General features: G+C 44.3%; 1 protein-coding gene across 2 annotated transcripts; it reads right to left on the minus strand.

The window, feature by feature from the left end:
- Nucleotides 1-282: 282 nt before the first annotated feature.
- Nucleotides 283-22,732, minus strand: zgc:77151 (uncharacterized protein LOC337153 homolog). 2 transcript variants are annotated; one of them, XM_065963264.1, is made up of 12 exons: nucleotides 22,451-22,732; nucleotides 13,704-13,856; nucleotides 11,665-11,772; nucleotides 10,642-10,846; nucleotides 10,263-10,493; nucleotides 10,040-10,146; nucleotides 9,809-9,956; nucleotides 9,653-9,705; nucleotides 9,005-9,102; nucleotides 8,691-8,928; nucleotides 8,216-8,416; nucleotides 283-7,657 (listed from the first exon to the last, which is right to left on the minus strand). In XM_065963264.1, the coding sequence occupies exons 1-12, from the start codon at nucleotides 22,469-22,471 to the stop codon at nucleotides 6,497-6,499; spliced, it is 2,724 nt and encodes a 907-aa protein (XP_065819336.1). In that variant the 5' UTR covers nucleotides 22,472-22,732; the 3' UTR covers nucleotides 283-6,496. The 2 variants fall into 2 exon arrangements, with proteins under 2 accessions (XP_065819336.1, XP_065819337.1); XM_065963265.1 differs by having other exon boundaries at nucleotides 8,216-8,413; nucleotides 22,451-22,731.
- Nucleotides 22,733-24,474: the final 1,742 nt, after the last annotated feature.

A 24,474-nucleotide genomic window follows, 5' to 3' on the forward strand; every position in this document is an offset into this window, starting at 1 on the left:
TTGAGTTGGGCTCTATGCAAAACTTAAAAAGTTTATTGTGGAGGAGGTGGTCATTCTTCTTGAAGCTGATTATTACTTTTTTAATTTTAAAGTATACTTTATGTTAACTTACTTATTTCAAGGTTTGATATCAGGTCTCACAATTTCCCTTTTCTCCATAAGCTTCATCTAAATTAAACAAGTGTCGATTCATCCTATAAGTTAAAATGTTTTCACCCTTTAGGTGTGAAGTTACTTTATCTGTCATCAGACGTTTCAAAAAGACAGAAATGAAACCCAGTCTGATGTTTATTAACAGGTTACTTTTATTATAAATATACAGTGTTAAAATGGAATGGTACCTGACACTGCCAGCTGTTAAAATAATGAAATGGAACTGGAGTTGATGCTGCAGATCTTCAACCATAAAATCACACACTCGACGTGAAACACAAAAACCTCCCACTCAAAAACACCTTGGTGGATGTTTCAGGTGCACGCAGGAATTGACCTTAGCAGAAAGCGTCCGCTCTCTCGTCAGACTGACTTTGCAAAAGCTCAGAACGCTCTGTAGAGAAAAGCACATTTGTGTGTTTTTTAAGTTGTTCTGGGTTTTTTTTAGTTCCAGAGAAAAGAGGAAATAAAAACATGAGCAGAATGATGTTGCGATAAAAAAACAATCACAGGAAGTGACCGAGACATTCATTGATTCTAAACATCCAACAGTTTGTGAGAAGGTGCCACATGCAGCATTTATAACATACACACATATTTCACATTCTGCTGCCGTGTCTCCAGGATGGGACTGCAGATCTTATAAAACTCTTTAAAGCTCCTGGAAAACGACGACTTCATGTTAGAGATCCTTTCCATTTAGTCTCCAGCAGGCGTAACAACAAAGTCATGAATCTAAAGTTTAGTCGTTATTCTCGGCTCGTGGTTTCAGATCTAAAAATGAATTAACTTCAGACGAGTCACTTTGAACTCAAACTTAAATGTTGACGTTACTTTGACTATATTTTACATTCCTTCAAACTGACATTTCAGGCGAGATATTTGAACGGAGATGTGAACGGAGAATATGAAATAATTTAACATCATGAGATTATAAGACCCGCTGCAGCTGAAACCATTTGAATCATTAAACAGAAAACTAATCTGCAGCTCCAGATGTTTAATGGAAACATTTTCAATCACAGGCATGAGAAATTAATAATGATGGATTTCTTTAGGAGTTAACTGAAGATATCGGAAGGTGTCGTCGGTAACTGGAGCTCAATGATTCTGTTTCATCTTTTTAACAACAAACGATCAGAAAGTCTTTTCAGCCTCGAGGACAGACTCCAACCACGTCTTGTTTTTAAGTCATTTTGAGATTAACCGATGAAGACAATGAGAGACGGTCGCAGCCGCTCGGCGTTAAGAATCTTGCTCCATCATGTGGTCGTCCATTGTTTAACGAAGCTGCAGCAGTCTTTACATTGTTTGTTTTGTGTATGTTAAAATGTCACATGTAGCACCCGTTATTTGATCATCCTCTGTGTGAATGTCGTCACAGGATGAGTCTCGTCTCTGAGCGCTCAGGTGGCCACTAGTCGCGGTCAGATCCTGTAGGTCCAGTTAGCTCGCTGTGGGATCTGAACGAGCATCCTGTCGTTGTTTATCTCCTCGTTTAATCCAAATTTGAAACACAGGATTCCCAAAACATCAGGCGACAAAAGGAGCCGTAGTTCAAGTCAATTGCGTGAAGGCTAACGAGCAAATTAAACGTTCAGGTATCAGGCACTTTGATTTGACGTAAATGCGCAGTGCCGCTAACGAGCGATGCTGAAGTAGTAAACACCGGAGATAACAAATCTGAACATGCAGAACAAAATGTAAACATCCCAGTCTTTAACTTTATCAAAGAAAAAAAAGAAGATAGGAACCTTAACAAACTAAAGCTTAAATAACCAAAGAAAAACCTACTCATCTCTCTTCACATGCTGCTAGACTACAAGACCCGCCCCCCTTTAGGTGACCCAGCAGGCCCTCAGTGGCGTGATGTCATCAACATGCACAAAATAAAATAACTAATGCAAAAAGCTCAGGTGCCGATGTTTACTCCAAAGGAAGTAGTTTGTAAGAAGTTTATTTTGAAGGCCGTGCTCAGAGGGCGGAGCTTCTCATTGGTATAAATGAAATCATGGCGTTGCACTCTGATGTTCACAAGCCGAGGAAACAAGTTTAACCCTGCGTAGGCTCACACCAGTTTGAAACCAGTCCAAGCTTCCCACTGGGAGAATATGGGGACCAGCAAAATGCTGCCAATGTGTCCCAGTGGTCACTCAAGGTACTGCAGTCCAAAAACATTTACCTTAAAGAAAATATAAGAGATGTTTATAAACCCCGACTGACCTCCAGAAGTTTATTAAAATATTCATCAGGAGTCCTGCAGCTCAGAGAGAGAACCTGATGACCTCATTGTTTTATACACCAGGCGTTTTGTTAAGCGGCGATCACTGGACGCCACGGGGAAGTAATGATGGCAGTCTAACATTAAGGTTAACTTTAAGTATTAAAGCAACACCATGAATGTGTTTGGATCCCGTACGTTTCGTTCTGAAGGTCGAGAGTCAGTTTGTCATTTTCTTCTTCTCTACTCGAGGAAGTGACCGGTCGTGTCCTCGCACGATGACCATCCCTCCAAAACAAAACTCCTTCCTTTGAAGCAAAGCGAGGCCGTTACGCACTGAGCATGCTCAGACAAACAACTCCACCTTCAAAATAAAAGATTTATGGACACAATGTAAAAAATAATACATGATCTGTTGTTACATTTTCTGAGAAATATGAACTCTTACTGCAAAAGATGAATCAAAGTTTTTCTCCTTGGAGTCGAGGAGAGAACAGACATCACAGTGAAAAGTGACTTTTCTTAACAATCTAAAGACTCTTTTCACCAAATGTTCAGAGGTGATGAGCGGTGGATTATGTGTGCTTTGAGTTTACATTAACTACTCATGCATTCATTCAGAAACATTTCATATCCGTCTCACATGAGGCCAACAGTCAAAAACATCTTTTAAAAAAACTGCAAATCTTTTCCTAAGCAGTCAGATTTATTGGAATAGAAGCTGCGTGAGACTGCAGTCCAGAAGTCAGACTGCCGAGATGAAAGAATTTGCAGCTTTAGACACAAAAATAAAACAACAATATGGCATTAGCTACATAACTAAGAATAAACAGCACCAGGTCATTTCGCTGTCGTACATGATTCCACTACTCGGGTAAAATAACAAAACGTTGGCAAATATATAAATATGGAAAAAAAAAAACAAGTGAAGCAAGTTTGTACAGTAGGTGTGCAAATGTGACCCGACGTCCGTCTGGCAGAAAACCAAACGAGTCAAAGGAAAAGGCGGCGGTTAAAAAGATACCTTGATGTTTCTAACATGGAGTCTGGGTTTGGTGTTGGCACTTTACATGAGAAGGGGGAGGAGCTAGCTGGAGCGCTGCATTATACTAAAAAAGCTAACATAATCTTTGGTGACGAGGCGTGAATGGTATCTGTTGGATTTCTCTTTCTAAACAATCATTGACATAAAATCTGGAGAGACTGAATCAGCTGATCTTAAGTAGAAGTCTGTTTGAATTTAACATTTTTAGTAGTCCCTGAATTCTCTCTCTCATGGAGCGTTAGCCAAGACGTTTGAGACCATTATCATGTCTGTACACTTTATATGAACCAGAGGATGGCTAACGTAACTTAGCACAAAGACTAGAAACAGGTGGAAAACAGTTAACCTGCTACTAATGAAGGGAAACCATTAAAGCGTGTGATAATAACTGACTTTGACTTGGCTAGTCATCGCTCATATTGAGACGCACCAATCGGGGAAATCCGATGTTTGTGTCACGACTTCTTTTGGTGCACAATAAAAAACCTCTTCTCTGAATCAGAGATTGGAAAACTAGATGCCAGCGTTAAGTTGATCGGTTACTCACATCGGTTCATGCCGATGTCAACAGGCAAATAATGTGTCGCAGCCTAAAACCATCAACTTAAATGTTTTTATTAGATTATTAAAATTAGATTAAAAACAGGAGACTAGAAGGAATACAAAATGTGACGTTCCCATTCTGTACGTTCACACTAACTGGGTTAAATGCGTTATGATTTCTGACAAACAGGCGTTAAAGTCAACGCCTCCTGTTACCGTAAATCATGAACTCTCTCATTTACCCAAATGTATGATGGGATACGCTCACCCTGATAACGCAGATGAAAATGATACCCAAGAAAAGCAATAATAAGAACCAGCATGAACATCCTATACACTGCTGGTGATGAAGGCTAAGTGGTGGTCGCCAATGCACGGTGGTGGAAGTTTGGAGAAAAGTGGAATACAACAAAACTCTAAATGTTCACTTTATTTACAGACAAACCTTTAAATATTAGAACCAGAGAAATACGTTTTGCTGCAGTGTTTCCAGGAGTTTACGATTTATGGTTTAATCTTCGAGTGGAAAAGGTCGGGTCTTTTCTGCAACCCCGCGTTTAAAATGATGGGTACTCTGGTTTCTCTCGGGAGGTTTCTCTGGTTTAAGATGAGGGGTACTCTGGTTTAAGGTGAGGGGTACTCTGGTTTAAGGTGAGGGGTACTCTGGTTTAAGGTGAGGGGTACTCTGGTTTAAGGTGAGGGTTACTCTGGTTTCTTTCAGGAGGTTTAATATGAGGGGTACTCTGGTTTCTCTGATTTAAGATGAGGGGTACTCTGGTTTAATATGAGGGGTACTCTGGTTTCTGTGGTTTAATATGAGGGGTACTCTGGTTTCTCTGGTTTAAGATGAGGGGTACTCTGGTTTAAGATGAGGGGTACTCTGGTTTCTGTGGTTTAATATGAGGGGTACTCTGGTTTCTGTGGTTTAATATGAGGGGTACTCTGGTTTCTGTGGTTTAATATGAGGGGTACTCTGGTTTCTCTCAGGAGGTTTAAGATGAGGGGTACTCTGGTTTCTGTGGTTTAATATGAGGGGTACTCTGGTTTCTCTGGTTTAAGATGAGGGGTACTCTGGTTTCTCTCAGGAGGTTTAAGATGAGGGGTACTCTGGTTTCTCTCGGGAGGTTTAAGATGAGGGGTACTCTAGTTTCTTGTTATTTAAAGGACAGACATGCTGAGGAGTGGGGGTGGAGGGTTAGGGAAACTAAAGAGGTCCAACATCAAGGTATCTCTCCAACTGAATGGATTTGAAGCAGGCGGTGAAGCCGGCTGTTTAAGGCACGTGTGTGTAAGAAAGGTTGATATATTTGAGCTAACGAGCAGGACTATAGAAAGGCTTCACTTAACGAGCTATAACGTGAAGGAGCTCCAGATAACATCAGGACACTTTATCAGAAAATAACCATCTCTCTACAGATGTAGAGATTTAAAAACTAAAGAACTACAGATGCTCATTTATGAAGTCTCGATGCATAGCATCACCCATTTATGTAATTCTTATTTCCACTAAGTCGTGTTCAGCGTCACATTGAATAGTTTATAGTGTTATGAGGGTTAGGGATGGGGATCACGATCAGATCTGATTCATCTTTTCTTACCTAAACCTGAAGTTTCTTCTTCATGACGTTGGCTTTAAGAACATCATGATGACATATGATTGTTCTCTGATAGTCATTTTACCGACCTGACCTTGAACACATCATAATGTAACCTTTTAGCTAACGAGCTTCGAACCCGCTGATTGAACACTGGATTCATATTTTTCTCTTTCAGGACTTGATACAAGTTTGAATGGTGTCACCATGGGGGGCTCTGATTGGACGAGGAGGAGGATGACAATAGTCGAAGGTGCATTGTGGTTAATTTAACGCTCAGTGTCGACCTGGTGGGTCATGGTGGTCGTGCTCGCTAAGTCAAATATTCTGAAAGAAACATCTTAATTTCACTTCCTCCTTTTTTCTTTGGTAAAATTTGAAACCTCTCCGTTAGTTCAGACATCCTCAGATGACCAGAATTAATCTTTGAGGGGTTTAAAAACTGTTTGCTGGTTCTTCTATTTAATTAAAAGACTTCATTAGACAATCGGTTTTATAAACGACTCGTTAGATAGCGTGACGTTGTCGGACCCACGAGACTCGATGAGCTCGTGTTTTTGATTTTGGGGTTTTTTAAAGAGCGTGTTTGGCGTTGGGATCCCCATCCCTCGTTATGGCAGTGTTTGTGTTTCTGTTTTTACATTTTAAGACACAGAAATGAAAAAGGAAAGAAACTGATCAATGATTGTCTCTGCGTCGTCGTTCCTCTGCAAATATCAACAACGTGATCGAGAAGAAGAAAGACACAAAAATCAGAACCCGTCGAGGCTCAAATGTTCTGAAAGATGAAGAAATGAAACGTCTCGCTCCTCATCCTCAGGATCCAACACGAGCCAGATCCAACAGGTCCAAAAACCCCTCACTGAGCCCGCTCTGAGGCCCACTCATCCTGGACTCAGGGGGGGCAGTTTTCTCATGCTTACAAAGAGAGCGCCGACTCTAAAAACAGTGAGTGTCTGTGTTTGAAGGCCCCGCACTCCTCACCTCAGCTGGACCAGGACCAGGACCAGAGCAGGGTCTGGGATCCGAATCCTCCTGTTTAGTTTGACATGGCTGCTCCTCCTCCTCCTTTACTACCACTCCCTGCTCCATCTCGGTCCTCTGCTGTTCCACTAAAGATCCTGGGGGGAGAAACTTTCCAAACCTGGTCCCGGTCCCATTCAGATCCTCCTCCAGTTTCACCTGAAAAGGGGGCAACCCGAGCAGGAAGGCCCTGATCCTGCTGGGGGAGCTTAGGTCTGCAGGTTCCTCCTGGTTCTTCATCTCCACATCCTGCTCTCCTTCTTCTCCTCCTGCAGAGCCGGTCTGGTCCCCCGGGCTGAGGTCCTGGGTCTGGGTGCTGAGTCTTGGTTTCTTGGACATGTGCTGGTCTGAGGTCCCGTTGACAGCTGTTGGACTGGGCTCTGGTCCATCCGTGGCAGCTCTCTTGGCGGGGAAGCGTTTGCTGAGGTTGAGGGGAAGGGCCTGCTCTGGGGGGGGCGTGATGGGGGAGCAGGGGGGCTTGGGGCTCAGGTCCTGGGACAGGGCCTCAGAGAGGCGGCGGGTGAAGGTCTGGAACTGAGACGAGCCCAGACGAGTCCTCATCAGCTGACACACCTGGACGCTGCAGTCCAGGTTCAGAGGAAGGACCCTGAGGGGGGGCAGAGGGGGTCGGGTCCTTGCTTCCCGGCCTCCCCCTCTCTGGGCCCCGTCGTCCGCACTGCAACCGGTGCAGCTGGGGTGGGGCTGAGGCGGCGTCCGGTCCGTGCTTGGATGGGGGGAATCCGGACTTCCCGTTTTGGGCTGCAGGGTGAAGATGGTGGGGAGGTGCTGGTTGGGGTCCTGAGGGGTCAGAGCGGGACTCTCCGGACCCCTCTGCAGGCTGATACGGTTTCTGAAGACGTCTAGAGGACACACCCCTTTGATGGGGCTGAACCCTCCCAGAGCTCCGCCCACAAAGTGCCGAGGCAGCGTGGAGAGGAGGACGGTGGGAGCTGCAGACTCCCCGCGCTCCGTCTTCAGATCCTTCAGTTTGGGCTGGAAGGGGAGGAAGGGGGCGGACAGGGGGGAGAGGTCAGGGGTCAGGGGCATGTTGTGGGTCAGGATGACCGGCTGGATGGGCTGCAGGGAGGAGAGAAGAAGAAAGGAGGTCGTTAGTCCTTCACACCAGGTCATGTGACCGCAGCCGCCTGTATTTTGATGATTGTAGAAGGAAAAGAAAACTTTGAAACTAAATAATAAATACGAATAAGCGTCTTTGAGTATTTAGAAAAGCGCTATATAAATGTAATTTATTGTTATTATCATGATTAGATCTATGTCGGGCCTTCTGTCAGCGTGGGTCAGATCCAGCAGGGATTCTGTGGAGTTCACACGTTAACATACATCTTGACTACATGATGCACACACACCACACATTACAATCTGCACATTGCACTTTGACACCCTGGAAACTTTACACTGTTTACATCATTCTATATTTTGTACATTCAAATATTTCTATTCTTTAATTTTACATTATATTTCTATATTTTACTGTATTTATGTGTATTAGTAATTTGAGTGTTTATTGCATGGCCTTGCGGAACAGTCTTTACATTTCACTGCACATCTGTATGAGCATGTGACAAATACAAATCTTGACTCTTGAATCTCTGCAGTGAGGTGCAGAGTGTTTACCCTGTGCGTGCTGCTGTCTCCGCCTCCTCCTGCAGCTCTGGCTGGAAGCAGCTGCTGCTGACACTCTGCTGCTCCTTTAGCTTTAGCCTGCTGCTGAGCTAGCAGCTTAGCCTGAGCGATCAGCGTGGCCTTGTTGCGTGTTCCGGGCGGCCGACCTCGACCACGCTTCACCACCATGGCGCCGTTTGGGTTCACTATCTGCTGGAAGACAAGAGATGAGCTTTTATTGGGTTTGTTTGGAGGATGGTGTGCTTTCAGACACACTTTTTCCGGCGAGCCTTTCCTGAGTTTTGTTGATTTTAAATTGTTAATATTTTCACTTTTTAGAATTCCTGGAATTTTCCTAGAATAAAAAAACTGATTTTTATTCCTTAATCTTGCCTTGTTTATTATTCTATGACCTGCCTATTTGTTTTCTCTATAAATAAAGATTATCATTATTATTATTATTATTATTGAGGACGCTGATACTCACAGGTTGAGGAGGAGCGGTCGTCTTCTTCTCCTTGGCTTTGGCTCCTGGTTTTCTTCCTCTCTGAAGCGGCTTCCTGCCTCTGATCCCTCGTGGTTTCAGGGGGAAGGGTAGATCTGGGATTTTGAATTCGGCTCCTCCTCCTCCTCCTCCTCCTCCTCCTCCTCCTCCTCCTCCTCCTCCTCCCCCTCCTCCTCCTCCTCCTGCTGCTCGGAGGTGCTCCTCGTAAGGAAGCATCAGCCTGAGATATAAAACATGTGGTCACAGGACGCCTGGTGCATTCTGGGTAAATCTGTTGATCTGTTCTGTGTTCTGACCTCTCGTAGTGTCTCCTGGTGCACGTAGCGGCGCTGGTGCTGCCGGGACATCCTCCCAACTCGTTATAGACCACCTTCCACAGACGATCGTTAGTCACCTGACACAAACAAACAAACACATCATCACCTGAGACAAACAAACATGACATCATCACCTGAGACACAAACAAACAAACACATCATCACCTGACACAAACAAACAAACACATCATCACCTGACACAAACAAACAAACACATCATCACCTGAGACACAAACAAACAAACACATCATCACCTGAGACACAAACAAACATGACATCATCACGTGAGACACAAACAAACAATCATGACATCATCACCTGAGACACAAACAAACACGTCACATAACCCGTGTAGGGATAAAAATATATGTGAGATTTAAACAAGAACCTAAAAACAGTTGAGGAAAAAAACACCTGTAATTAGACCTGAATATAAAAAAGTGTTGACCTTCTGAAGTCGTGTTGTTTATTTATGTACAGCAATGTTTAAAAAGAAGATTGTGAAGACACGTCTACTTTTAGGGCGCACTCCCACGAGGAGAAGTAGTCCCGTGCTGTGAAACTTCTGAACATGCAGAGAGTCTGAACCTCAGAGCAGGGAAACAGGAACAAAATGAAGCGACTCACCTTTTTATAACCTCCCAGTCTCTTCACCACGGAGTACATGAGGAAGAGGTCGACTGAGGACGCACAGGAAGGAGAACGTTACAAAAGGGAAATGTCAAAATAAAAGCACCACTTTGATGAGATAAATATTCTTATATAACAGACGCAGCCTCTCACTCTTCTTGAAGCCCAGGTTGGGCACTTTGTGGATCGGCGAGCCGCTCCGGTCCATGAAGGTGAACAGCTGATCGAGGAACAGCTGCTCTTCAGGGTGAGGGAGCCAGCCGCCCTCACAGCCCGCCTCCACGCTGCCCATCACATTCTCCTGAGGGCGGGCGGACAGACAGGGTTAAAGGTCAACACTCACACCTTAACTAAACGTTCAAATGAGGTCATCAAAGATCAAACCTTCATCCTGTCGATCCAGGACTCTGATTGGCCGGAGGTGGGCGACTCTTTGCCGTCTCGTCCTCTCCTCTTGCGAGGTCGCCCTCGCAGACTGAGAGACGGACATCCTGCGGCAGAAGAGAACACAAAGGTGATGAAGCTGGTTGGTGGGTGGGGAGGGGTCCTGGATCCCCCCCCTGCATGTTTACAAACTAACACGCCTTGATAACGGCGTTTCACTCACTGAACTGCCAGGAGAAGCTAGCGTTGTTCTCCAGTGTCGGGTGGCTGAAGGTGTCTCTGCAGTACATCAGTCGAGTGCTCGGCAGCGCTTTGACTCCGCCCAGAGCGAGCAGGTGGAGGTCCTGCAGCACCGCCCCCCTCGCTCCGTCTTGGATGCGTCTCTGCAGCGAGCGGAAGCGGCAGTACTGCGGGTAGCTGAGGATTCTGACGCTGTGACTGTCCGACTGCTCATCTGAGAAGAGAAACGACGAGTGAACCTCCAAGCTCGAACGCGGCGCCGAATGTTCAGAACAAAACGACCACATGCAAAAGACGATTAAACACCTGAAACCCGACATGGCGTCCTGCTGCGAAACACTTTAAAAGTTGTGTTTTCTTACTGTCATCTCTGTCTCGGAGTGGCTCGCTCATCTTGTTGTTTGTGATGTTGTTGTTGCTCTGCAGAGATTTGAGGAGCCTGTTCGTCCCGCACGCTGGCGTCTCTAGATTCGTCTCGACGCTCCAACCGGTCGGCTCCACGCACGACCAGCGCACCAGATCCTCCACCCGCAACACGATCTTCCTGGACACGGCGAGAACCTCATCCTGAACACAAAGAGAGAAAACACAACAGATAAACTCTCTCTCTCTCTCTCTCTCACAGACGGGACCAACATCTCTCAGGTGACGTCACACGGGGGGGGGAGGAGTCACGCTGATGTAAGAGTTTAAAGGCTGCACATGTTGAAGTGACGTTCATGTTTTAATGTATTACACAACTTTTCATGCTTCAGATTCAGAAACATTAAAGACTCCAGTGGGGGATCATTGATCCCCCTTCAGACCGGATGTTGATCTGGTTCAGGTGTTCCAGATGTTCCTGAGGCGTGTTGATATTAACCTCCATGATCTGCTCTGGAGACGATGGGGGCGGTCCTACAGACAGATTCTGGTCTCCAGAGTTTAAATGTTTCCTCTTCAGGTTGACTTCCTCCTCGTTATGAGCCTTTGATTCAGACGAGCAGCAGCTGAGTGTCGCTCTGTGACGGCGTCCTTTAAAGCTTCGCTGACCGTGTGAACAGCGTGACAAACTGTTCACCCACTTTAAACTTCCTCCCATTCCAGTTTGTCAGCTGTGATCTTGTTTAGCACATACTTATATTTATATTATAAACTAGCCCTCATGTCTTTTACAGGAAACATGTCCTCATATGATTTTAAAATCTAAACTAAAGGAAACACCTTCAGGTAAATTAGAAACAGATATTTAATTTAGATAAAAGAACGTGAAGTCTGAAAAGTAAAGAATTAACCAAATTTTTATTTTCACATTAACATGTTGAAGAAACGCCGTACCGTGAACAGTTGGGAGTACTTTATCTGTAATGAAGAGGATCCGGTTTACAGTGTGACCTTTGACCCACCTCTCCGTGCTCCCTGGTCCGACCCCTCGGCGTGTCCTCAGGCAGGAAGTAGAGTCTGGCGCTGGCCAGCAGGTGGCGCCGTGTCTGGTCTTCCCACAGCAAGGTCACCTGAACGAGACGGGAACAAAGTTTCAACATCAGCCATTAATGAAAAAAGCTGATGATGAAGTACACAATGCTGCAGTTCCTCCAGTGTCCACTAGAGGCTGGCTGCAGAAGCACAGGAAGTCACATACACACCCATTCTAAAAATCCTATTTTTTTATCCTGTGCATCTGTCCACTGACACAGTGATCGGAAGGAAAACACAGCATCAGACCCGCCTGCCATCTTGGACTTCTTATAAACACTACAACCGCCCCCTTCCTCTCTGACTGGCAACACCTCCCTCTGTGAGCAACATGTGTGAACGAGCTCCTCAGGACGGTTACAGAGAGCGTGTGTAAACGAGCTCATCAGGACAGTTACAGAGAGCGTGTGTGAATAAGCTCCTCAGGACAGTTACAGAGAGCGTGTGTGAATAAGCTCCTCAGGACAGTTACAGAGAGCGTGTGTGAACGAGCTCCTCAGGATGGTTTCAGAGAGCGTGTGTGAACGAGCTCCTCAGGATGGTTTCAGAGAGCGTGTGTGAACGAGCTCCTCAGGATGGTTACAGAGAGCGTGTGTGAACGAGCTCCTCAGGATGGTTTCAGAGAGCGTGTGTGAGGACGTTTACAAAGAGTGTGCGTGAACGAGCTCCTCAGGATGGTTTCAGAGAGCGTGTGCGAACAAGCTCCTCAGGACGGTTACAGAGAGCGTGTGCGAACGAGCTCATCAGGACGGTTTCAAAGAGCATGTGTGAACGAGCTCATCAGGACGGTTACAGAGAGCGTGTGTGAACGAGCTCATCAGGACGGTTACAGAGAGCGTGTGTGAACGAGCTCCTCAGGACGGTTACAGAGAGCGTGTGTGAACGAGCTCCTCAGGACGGTTACAGAGAGCGTGTGTGAACGAGCCTCTGCAGCTTTAAATGAAGACATGACAAAACTATTTTAAATCCTTCCAGTCAGACATTTTCTGACACTCTTATCGTCCATGACGGAGACATATCTTGTTTATTCACAGATTTCTTCACTGACTCTTTAATGAAATCTCCGTCACCTTGAGTGAAATGTCAGACACAGCGTCGGCCGGCAGATAAGTAACAGAAGTTCAGTTTAAAAAAAGATAAGACCGAGCAGAGCATCTGCAGCAGCTCTTAACTTTATTTATGATCACACACACACACACATACAAGTTTGTGAGGAGTAAGTGAAGGCATAATAAATCTGGACGTGCAGGACGCTGAATGAGAGTGAAGACAACAGAGACAGATAACTGTCAGGGCGAGCAGCAGCTGTTTGGAGGTCAGGCGTGACTCTCAGGCGTTTCAACAGCACTGCTGCTGATGTTCCTGCAATCAGAAACATTTCACTTTTCCTTCAGACTAGAGGTGACCCCGTATCGTCGAGTACTCACCGAGTCGTTGGTCAGAGTCTCAGTCGAGCACATGGATCGTTCCATTCCTGCTCTATGGGGGAGTTTCATGTCTAACTTTTTAAATAATTCATCACCATGTACAAATATCAGCGGTATAATGTTTGAGTCAGGAAGGTCACAACAGGAAGTTTAAAACCAGAGCGCTTCGTATCTTTAACTAACGATCATTAAACAACGCAGTGTCTCAAATCCTGAGGACAGAAAAGAAACTCGACCACTTATGGTCATGTGTTTGTGGTCGGTCTGGCGTAGATTGTAGCGGCTTTGTTGGTTGGACCTTGAAAGGGTTAACATGGTTGTGATCTCAACGAGCTTCAAACGACGTACAGCACGAGTGAAACACACACGGCTGCTGTGTACTCAGTGCACGCCTTGAAACCCGAGAACGCTGAAAAAAGCCAAATAATCGCGTCAAACGTTCTTTAACGTGGAACTGGAGACGAGCTGCCTACACAAATTATTTGAACGCTGCTACTGAGTCCTGATTGGCTGAATTGTTAAAGGAGCACTCCCACACTGACCTCAGCGATGCACACAGGGTCCTGCGGTCCACAGCGGATGAAGTAAAACTCCCCGAGACGCCACACCTGAGCCGGACCGTCGGGCTCAGCGCGGCTGCTCACCGACTTGTAGAAGGCGTAGCTGCCTCGCTGGCAGGAGGGAGCACCCAACCACTGAGAGAGAGAGAGAGAGGGAGAGAGACAGAGAGAGAGAGGGAGAGACAGAGAGAGAGAGGGAGAGACAGAGAGAGAGAGGGAGAGAGACAGAGAGAGACAGAGAGAGACAGACAGAGAGAGAGAGAGGGAGAGACAGATAGAGAGAGGGAGAGAGACAAAGAGAGAGACAGAGAGAGGGAGAGACAGAGAGAGAGAGAGACAGAGAGAGAGAGAGAGAGAGAGAGACAGACAGAGACATAGAGAGAGAGAGAGACAGAGAGAGAGGGAGAGAGACACAGAGAGACAGAGAGAGAGAGAGAGACACAAAGAGACAGAGAGAGAGAGAGAGACACAGAGAGAGAGAGGGAGACAGAGAGAGAGAGGGAGACACAGAGAGACAGAGAGAGAGAGAGAGAGAGAGAGAGAGAGAGAGAGAGACAGAGAGAGAGAGAGAGGGAGACACAGAGAGACAGAGAGAGAGACACAAAGAGACAAAGAGACAGAGAGAGAGAGAGGGAGACAGAGAGAGAGACACAAAGAGACAAAGAGACAAAGAGACAGAGAGAGAGAGAGAGAGAGAGAGAGAGAGAGAGAGAGAGAGAGAGAGTTAACATCACATATTTATATTCAGACTTTAAAGAAACAGAAATTCACCTTCAAACAGAGAAATGCTGAAATCCCAGATGAGGAAATATTACATCAACAGCTCTGCTTCCAGAAGTATATCTCTCCCTTCAAATCCTCAAATGACATTTCACAAAATCTTTAGGTCTAGAAATTGAAGCCCGTTGCCATGACAACCAGCTACCCCATTACTAGTGACTATAGTACATTTGATTTGGCGCCAAAATGGTGTTAAAAAACTGGGAAAAACAAAGTACAAGACTGTGTTCACGCTTTTTTTCTGGAGTCAGGAACTACCCATCCCACAATGCATTTCGAATGATGCCTCTTCTTGTAACTCAAGTGGTTGTTCTCGTGTTTATACTGTTAAAACATGTAACATCTTCTAGTTTGTGTTACGTTCACTGCAGCAGAACGAGGTCATTAGCACACTTACTGTTAGCTAACTAACTAGCTAGCCTGCAAGCGAAACTATCCATTTGCATAGATCGCGAGAGGCGGGAAACATTGCCATGGTATCAGCGAGCTCCACCAATCAGAGACGTGGCTGTGACTCTAGGACCGTCCGGGTCGATCTAGTCTGTACAGCTTGACGCGTGCTGCGTATTTCAAACACAGCAGAGTGGAGCGGCGCTGCTGGCACGCTCCAGAGACGGACCGCAGCACGTGACGTGGAGACGGGAGCGATGACTAGAGTGACAGGAAGCGGCGCACACGACTATGTGGAGATTGGCAGTTACAGCGTCCTCTCTGGTTGTGCCTCACAGCTCAACATCCTGCAGAACGCTCGCAGTGTTGAAACAAGTTAAATAAGCTCTTCATCAAGTGAAATGTTGCAGCAGCGTCCTCCCAGGCGTGCAGACGGCGTACGTCCTGCAGAGGCTGGAACACCTCTGACAATCATTGTGCAGCATGATAACAGACTACACACACTCCAAACGTTACACATTAACACCTCACACTGATCTCCTGATAGTTACCCAAAATATGTGCAGGTATCAGAGGAGCTGCAGACGCCTGAACACCGACACACTGAGACAGAGTGACGAGTTGAAACCTGCATGATCTTTATTCTTTTATTCTTTATTCATTTCTGAAAACTAATATCAGCTGACTCTGCAGAACACCTGGAAACATCTTCATACACAACACAACACACTAAAACCCTTTTCACACAGACAGAAATCTCCTGAAAAACTCCGGAGATTAGTCTACCCGGAGGTTCTTTAGGCTGTGTGAACGCAAACAGACGCTTTTTTCGCGCGGACTTTACCCGGAGTTTCTCCGGCCAGAGTATTTTATCCGCAGAATATCTGAGTGAGCTGATGTCTGAACGCGGCAGCATATACTCCGGAGATTTCACCTCGAGCCAATAGAAAGAGAATGACGTTTATAAAGTGACTGCCTAAAGTGTCTGCGGGCGACCTCTACGATCTCCGTGCTCTAATTAAACATCTGCATTCTGTTTTCTGTTGGTCAGTTTGTTGTTCTCCTCTCTTTTGTGGATGATGTCATTCCATTGGATTACACATAGCATTGATATAAAGACAAATATTCTCATTATAACGTCGTGTAGCGGACTCTGTTGCTACGGCCGCTACTTCCACGTTGTTTATTTACGTCACGTCTTACCTCGGGAAAAGACGCCGCTTAAGTGTCAGACAGAGCAGCAGCGTCCTCTATACGACACTATAATGAGAATATTTGTCTTTATATCAAAGCTACGTGTTTAGTTTAGCTAGCTCGTAGCTTCACGTTAACTGTGTCCTGCATTGTTGTGTTAGCATGCTAATGTTAGCGCTCTTTAGTTAGCTCATTAAGATTAAGATTTACTTTATTGATCCCCGTGAGGGGAAATTCTGTTTTTACACTCTGTAGTCATGAACACACACACAGGCTGAAATATACACACACACACACACACACACACACACACACACACACACACACAGGATCCTCTGGACATGCACTAAGGCAGAGGTGTCAGAATGACGGAGCGGCCCACAGCGGGCGCTCCTGAGCTGGTGGAGGGGGTTTGGTGCCTTGCTCAAGGGCACCTCGGCAGTGCTCAGGAAGCGATCTGGCACCTCTACAGCTACCAGACCAACTTCCATATTTGGTCCGCACCGGGACTTGAACCGGCGACCCTCTGGTTCCCAACCCAAGTCCTGAGCTACTTTATTTCATAAACTGATTTGATATTAAATATTTTTTGGGTTCTTTGAGCTCTTTATAAACAAACTGCTGCTGGCGCCTTAATGCAGAACATTCTCACATTCTCTCTCTCTCCCCCCACCCAAATACCCACCACAGGCACCCCCCCCCCCGTGGCTCTACAGCTGCAGCAGGCCCACGATCAATTTTTAGACAGATACAGAAGAAATGTCACCGCAGCAGAAACACGAGCTGCACACAGCGCTGATATGAACGACGTCATCATTACAGAGAAGAAGAACGACGTCATCATTACAGAGAAGAACGACGTCATGCAGAGAAGAAGAACGACGTCATCATTACAGAGAAGAACGACGTCATCATTACAGAGAAGAACGACGTCATGCAGAGAAGAAGAACGACGTCATCATTACAGAGAAGAACGACGTCATCATTACAGAGAAGAACGACGTCATGCAGAGAAGAAGAACGACGTCATCATTACAGAGAAGAACGACGTCATGCAGAGAAGAAGAACGACGTCATCATTACAGAGAAGAACGACGTCATCATTACAGAGAAGAACGACGTCATGCAGAGAAGAAGAACGACGTCATCATTACAGAGAAGAACGACGTCATGCAGAGAAGAAGAACGACGTCATCATTACAGAGAAGAAGAACGACGTCATCATTACAGAGAAGAAGAACGACGTCATCATTACAGAGAAGAACGACGTCATCATTACAAAGAAGAATGACGCCATCATTACAGAGAAGAACGACGTCATGCAGAGAAGAACGACGTCATCATTACAGAGAAGAAGAACGACGTCATCATTACAGAGAAGAAGAACGACGTCATCATTACAGAGAAGAAGAACGACGCCATCATTACAGAGAAGAAGAACGACGTCATCATTACAGAGAAGAAGAACGACGTCATCATTACAGAGAAGAAGAACGACGCCATCATTACAGAGAAGAACGACGTCATCATTACAGAGAAGAAGAACGACGTCATCATTACAGAGAAGAAGAACGACGTCATCATTACAGAAAAGAAGAACGACGTCATCATTACAGAAAAGAAGAACGACGTCATCATTACAGAAAAGAAGAACGACGTCATGCAGAGAAGAAGAACGACGTCATCATTACAGAACAGAAGAACGACGTCATCATTACAGAAAAGAAGAACGACGTCATGCAGAGAAGAACGACGTCATCATTACAGAAAAGAAGAACGACGCCATCATTACAGAAAAGAAGAACGACGTCATGCAGAGAAGAAGAACGACGTCATCATTACAGAACAGAAGAACGACGTCATCATTACAGAAAAGAAGAACGACGTCATGCAGAGAAGAACGACGTCATCATTACAGAGAAGAAGAACGACGTCATGTAGAGAAGAAGAACGACGTCATCATTACAGAAAAGAAGAACGACGTCATGTAGAGAAGAAGAACGACGTCATCATTACAGAAAAGAAGAACGACGTCATGTAGAGAAGAAGAACGACGTCATCATTACAGAGAAGAAGAAGAACGACGTCATCATTACAGAAAAGAAGAACGACGTCATCATTACAGAAAAGAAGAACGACGTCATCATTACAGAGAAGAAGAACGACGTCATCATTACAGAAAAGAAGAAGAACGACGTCATCATTACAGAAAAGAAGAAGAACGACGTCATGTAGAGATATAATGTGCGACTACGGAGAAGAATCTCCAGAAAAACAACGAGCTCGCCGTCACTTTGTCTAACGACTGTTAAAATGAAACACAGAATATCTGCGTCACGGAGGAGGTCGCCGCTGAACGCCAAACACGCTCTGAAGTCTGCTAGAAGAAAACGGCCGAACCCTCAGGAAAACTAATCAAACTCAGAGTCCAGAAACACAACAACAATAACTTCAGAGGTTTAAAAAGACGTGCGGTCAGAATGACGGAGAGAGAAGAGTAAAGAGGAGAAACTGACCACATCATTTAAAGGGTCAGAACACAATTATCCAGCCAATAACATCGTCCGATATTAGAAATCACATGATGATCGGTATCGGCTTATTCTTTCTCTGATGTAACTTTATGATCATTTTATTCTTGTAAACATTTACCCTCAGAGCAGATTTCAAACTTTATAAAAGATGAAGACGAGACGTTCCCTCATCGTTAAAGTAACTGAGCGTCACCGCCCGACTCTCTGCAGAGAGATGATGTGTGATCCACACAGCGCCCCCTGCTGGTGACACAGAACTGCTCGTGTTACATAATGAAACCCAAAATGATTTGAAAGATGAATAAATCGAGTAATATCAGAGATAAAATCAGCTGATAGCGATGGTCACTGGATACTAATATCGGCCGATTTATCGGTTTTGATTTAGTCAGTTTTAGTTTTTTCTGCTTAATGAGCTGAACGAGTTAATTAATCGGAAATCTGATTCTTGACTTATATTTACGGACCGACGTCACGTTAGCTTGATGCTAGCTCATCGCAAGGAGCTCGACCCAGAAGTATGTCACCTGACCCGAATTCGAGTGTGTTGCTAACGGTAAGCTAACGGTAGGCTTAGCGTGCAGTATGTAGTTTAATATGAGGATGTGTTACTTCCTGGTGAGGGCGGGGCTTTACAGAGGGTTGCTTCCTGGTGAGGGCGGGGCTTAATAATGGGTTACTTCCTGGTGAGGGCGGGGCTTTACAGAGGGTTACTTCCTGGTGAGGGTAGGGAGGATGTGGAAACAAGGCCCTTTCTGAATATCCACAGTTCAGTAGTCAGTACTTTTCAGTATGTAGTTTCAGTATACTGAACCCTCGTGGTCATTCAGTGGTCATTTTTTGGGTCCACCTCAGTATACTGAACATTTCAGTGTGGATACTAACTTCCTGGTTTCATGCAGTATGGATCGGATGCGTGCTTTCAGGAAATGAATTGTGTTTTACCCACAATGCAGTGCAAAATTAAACGTAAATCGTCACGTCTCATCTGCCTCCAAATCAAAACAAACGAGCGTGGATTAATTTAATCAATTTTTAATCTAGAGTTAAAGTCTCGACTGAAATCACTACTTTAAATTAACAACAGAAAATAAAACAAATGTCTGCATTATTATAAAACCTTTCCCCCTCTATTTAAATAACGATGTCACTATTTAAATAACGATTTAACTATTTAAATAATGATTTAACTATTTAAATAATGATTTAACTATTTAAATGTGTCTTTATTGTTTATTTTATATTCTGTATATTACTGTCTTTCATTTGTTCTTTATGTACTGTATGTTATTTAATTATTTAATCTTTTACTTGATTTACATTGTGATATTGTTTTTTGTTTACCTGACTGTATATGAGCATTACTCTTCTTGAATAAGGCTAAACAAAAAAAACGGGTAAATGACGTCACTTTCATACTGAATGAATCAGAAGAAGTAGGAACAAATATCTGCCTACTGAACAGTAGGTACTAAACAGTAACAGATACAGCACAGATAGTAGATACTGACCACTGACAGATTGAGTAGAGATTGAGACAGATTGAATTCGGATACAGCCCAAGACACGATCCGTAAGAGACAAAACTACGGGGAACATCATACATGTGGAAAAGAGCGGCGCTCAGAACCGAACGCCACATGGACACCAGCCTTACAGCTCCGACTGTTTGTGTCTTCATGAGCAAGAAACATAAAAAGTATTTTTCACTTTCTAAACTAAAATGTGTTAAAATGGTGACGTTTGATTGGTCGTCAGATTACAACAGGAATCTGAAGAAAAGTCGAAACAAGTTAAAAACATGATTTCACTCTTCAGATGGCGCTGAACGCCTACAGACAGATGTTTAAGGTTGTTCTGGAGTTTATTTAATAAATAAGTTTCAGTAATGAACGTATAATTAATTCATGGATTAACTCTTTCAGCTCTGAATATTTACAGATACATTAAAACATGATTTCACTCTTCAGATCAAACGACCTACAGTCAGATGTTTCAGGTTGTCCTGGATTAAAGGTTGAATAAATCATGATAGTTTGAGTCATTTATGTCTAATCCATTAATTATTTTGTATTGAAATGATTTCTATTGTAAATAACTTAAACCAGGAAGAGAACGGAGGACGATGAACGTGTTTTTACAGAGCTATGAATACAGCTGCTGCTGCTGCAGGGTCAGACTAGTGGAGAAACTGAGGCAGGAAAATAAAACCACATAATATAATCTGAGAGGGGGGAGAGAGAGAGGGGGGGGTGGGAGAGAGGGGGGAGAGAGAGAGGGGGGTGGGAGAGAGAGAGAGGGGGGGGAGAGAGAGAGGGGGGTGGGAGAGAGGGGGGAAAGAGAGAGAAACAGTAAAGAGAGAGAGAGAGGGGGGAGAGAGAGAAACAGTAAAGAGAGAGAGAGGGGGGAGAGAGAGAGGGAGAGAGAGAGAGAAACAGTAAAGAGAGAGAGGGGGAGAGAGAGAGAGAGGGGGGGTGGGAGAGAGGGGGGAAAGAGAGAGAAACAGTAAAGAGAGAGAGAGGGGGGAGAGAGAGAGTTAAGAGAGAGAGAGGGAGAGAGAGAAACAGTAGAGAGAGAGAGAGAGAGAGAGAGAAACAGTAAAGAGAGAGAGTTAAGAGAGAGAGAGAAACAGTAAAGAGAGAGAGAGAGAGAGAAACAGTAAAGAGAGAGAGTTAAGAGAGAGAGAGAAACAGTAAAGAGAGAGAGAGAGAGAGAGAGAGGGGGGAGAGAGAGTTAGAGACACAGTAAAGAATTTAAGATGGAAACCTTAATCTGCGCCCTGCCTACGTCAGTTCTCGTGATATTTCTGAGAATAATGCAGAAAAAGATTTGTTGTTTTTACAGTTTCAGGAGGAGAGCAAGAAAACACTCAGATATTAATAATCATAATAATATAACTGCAGCTTTGAATCAATAAACACAGTCCTGACCTTGGCTGATATTTCCTGTTATTGAAATAAATTAATCTCTGCAGAATATTAATATTTAAAGCAGAATATAAAAAACACATGGAGGGGCTGACGTTTAATCATTTCATATCCTGCTGTTATTTTATATTTATTAAAACACAGGAAAGAAATTAAAAAAAGATTCAGCCTTTAATGTGGATGGTTTAATATGTGTCTTTATTTAAAGTCTAAAAACGGAACATTCCTCCTCAAAGGGAGGTAATTACGGAGGAGACAAAATGTCGGGAGGGATTTGATAATAATATCAATATGGTTAAAAGAGCCCTGCAGCCCCCCTCGTCCCTGTCGACACCCAGACCTTCAGCTTTTATAAATTCACCAAATCAAACATGTCGACGCGACGTGTCGCTGCAAAGTTTCCTGATTTTTCTTTAACGCGGATATTTAGTATTTGTGCTCGGCCGGTCGGTGAGGGTGGGGGTTGGTAAGCAGAGGAGCCGCGGAGACTGTCGACACGACACACAAAGAAATTAATCATTAACACGGTGAAATATCAGAAATATTAAAAAGGGATTTAACGGCTGAGTGTGTGTGAGGAGCCGACACGGTAAGCTCGGCGGCCCGCTGCGAACACTAAAACATCTCCCCGGTTATTCTCCACCTTTCTGCGGGGAGGAAAAAAAAAAAAAGTTGAGCCTGGTTGAATAAAGTTGTAATTGCAGTCAGAGCAACTCTCGCTGCTGCTGCTTGATATGAGAACACAATCAATACGACATTCAAAGGAAATCAAATTAAACGCCGAATTTCACGTTGAATCCACAGCGACACTCGGTGAAAATATTCCCCACGTCAACAGGTCGGAAAGCCCGCTGGCTGAAGGCGACACAAATCGACCTTTATTAGGAAATAATATCGGCTTTACCTGGATACCATTGTGCTCCATTGCAGTCCTGCATTCCCTCTCTGAGGCCCCTCTCCGGTTACACCGCCGGGACTCGCCGTCACACAAACAAACGCACGGACAGAAAAATAAATTATATATTATTATTTTTTAAGTATTTTTTTTAGCGTGTGTGGAAGTGGCACAGGATCTAGGTGTGGCCAAAGTTTGCCACTGAGTAAAACTTAATGTTAAAGTCACAGTGAAACGGCAGTTGAAGCATCTTTAGCTTCAGCGGCGTGACGTACTTCCGGGTGACGCGGATTTCTGTGGGCGGGGCTTAGTTAGGACGGGATGTAAATATTAGATTCTATATCTTTGAGACTATCAGGAGCTAAAGTGTTCAGATTCACCTCGAATATTAAATAAATGAATTATTAATTATAATTTTAAAATGTTTGAATATCTGCTTTGATAATAATAAGGAAGTAAAGGTGTTTAATACCATCAGAACCGGAAGGTTAAAGTTCAGTACAGATTCTGGGTGAATCATGACCAGTGGTCCAAATAAAGTTTCTTGTCCTTCTTGAGCTGCTCGATGTTTCCTCTCAAACCGTTTATATGATATAATAATAAAGTTTATTTATAAATCACAAAAAGATTTAAATAAAACAACATTATTTACCTTTATGATATTAGCAGCGTAAAAATAATATCAACAAAGAATAACATATTTTCTGTGTACATTCATTTCAGTTCCACTTAACATTTCAAATATACATATTTATGTTAATATTTATGTAAATAAATACGGCTTTGAATGTCAATCAATCAGTCTTTATCTGTAAAGCACCAGCTCATAACACGAGTTATCTGGAGACTCTTTACTAAAGATCATATGTGATAATATACAGGAAGGATTTCTCCTTTGTTTTCCTCTTGTTCCCGTCGTCCACACTTCCTCCCCGCTGAGGTGGAGGTCGGAGCAGCCCGTGTGTGAATGAGGACGGCGGTGGTTGTGGGACCAGGGCCGGCTCTTGGTAGAGGCCATGTAGGCGGGCGCCCAGAGTCCCACGTGTTGGAGGGGCGCCACCAAATTTTAACTTGTTAAAATAAAAGTTCCTCCTTTCATCAAACGTTTTACAATGTAGGAAAAAGTGCATCTCTGTCTCCACCTCACCTGTCCCACAGTGACCACATGTTCTGTTTTCTTTTGGTTGCCATCATGGGCGGTTGTAGTCAGGGGCCAACAGGGGCCAGTGCCCCTGTAAAACTGAGCTTGGTCCCCCCTGTGGCCACCCCTCCAAAAGGAAGAGCCCCCCTAATAACACATACACAGAAGCCTATTTGACTCACAATCTAGTATTTGATTCTGTTACTGAAACAAATATAAATCATGGTATTTAATGATGTGCGCTATTATTTGGCAAAATATTTATATATAGATATTAAAGTGATCATCTTTGTCTATTTATCACCTGGCCCCAGTTTGGCCCCCTCAGTAAAAGTGGTCTAGAACTGTCACTTGGTTTTTGTGTCTTCCTGTTTGCCAGTTGGTGGTCAGTGAGCGTGTAGCTGGTCGGTCTCTGCTTTCTATCTCTGACAGTAGAGAGATGCTCTGCTCATTCATAATCTCTGTTGAGTCTGGAGGGTGTGTGTGTGGCGGGATGTCAGGTGGTTCTAAAAGTTGTTCTCTTGTGAATGTGAATGATTAGTGGGTCTGCTCTGCATGTGTCTGCAGAATTCAGCGTGTAAAGATTCTGTTGGATGTTCGTCGTGTGACGCTCTGATGACTGAGTGGACGCCATGCTTCACCTCCGTACGGCGCTATGGGCTGGATGACACTATCAAATATTTTAAGACAGATTTTAATTGAGATTTGGAAATTATAGAAGTTTCAACTAATTGCATTTAGAGTTCTTTGAGTTTCTCCCTCACTGCCATGTTGAAACTCTGAAGCTGTTAGAGGAATAACTCGTGCTGTGTTCAATGACATGACTATTTATGGGGAATTTGTGTTTGTTTTCGTGACATCTGGGGCATTTTTGAATCTCTCTCTCTCTCTC

This window comes from Labrus bergylta, chromosome 14, assembly GCF_963930695.1.
Source record: "Labrus bergylta chromosome 14, fLabBer1.1, whole genome shotgun sequence".
Lineage (NCBI taxonomy): Eukaryota > Metazoa > Chordata > Actinopteri > Labriformes > Labridae > Labrus > Labrus bergylta.

Excerpts from the sequence above, each read along its gene's own strand:
- zgc:77151 (XM_065963264.1), bottom strand. The coding sequence starts at position 22,471 with ATGGAGCACAATGGTATCCAG. Across the intron at positions 11,773-13,703 it reads ACCCTGTGTGCATCGCTGAG|GTGACCTTGCTGTGGGAAGA; the intron begins GTCAGTGTGGGA and ends CGTCTCGTTCAG. Across the intron at positions 9,103-9,652 it reads GACTGGGAGGTTATAAAAAG|GTGACTAACGATCGTCTGTG; the intron begins GTGAGTCGCTTC and ends TGTTTGTGTCAG.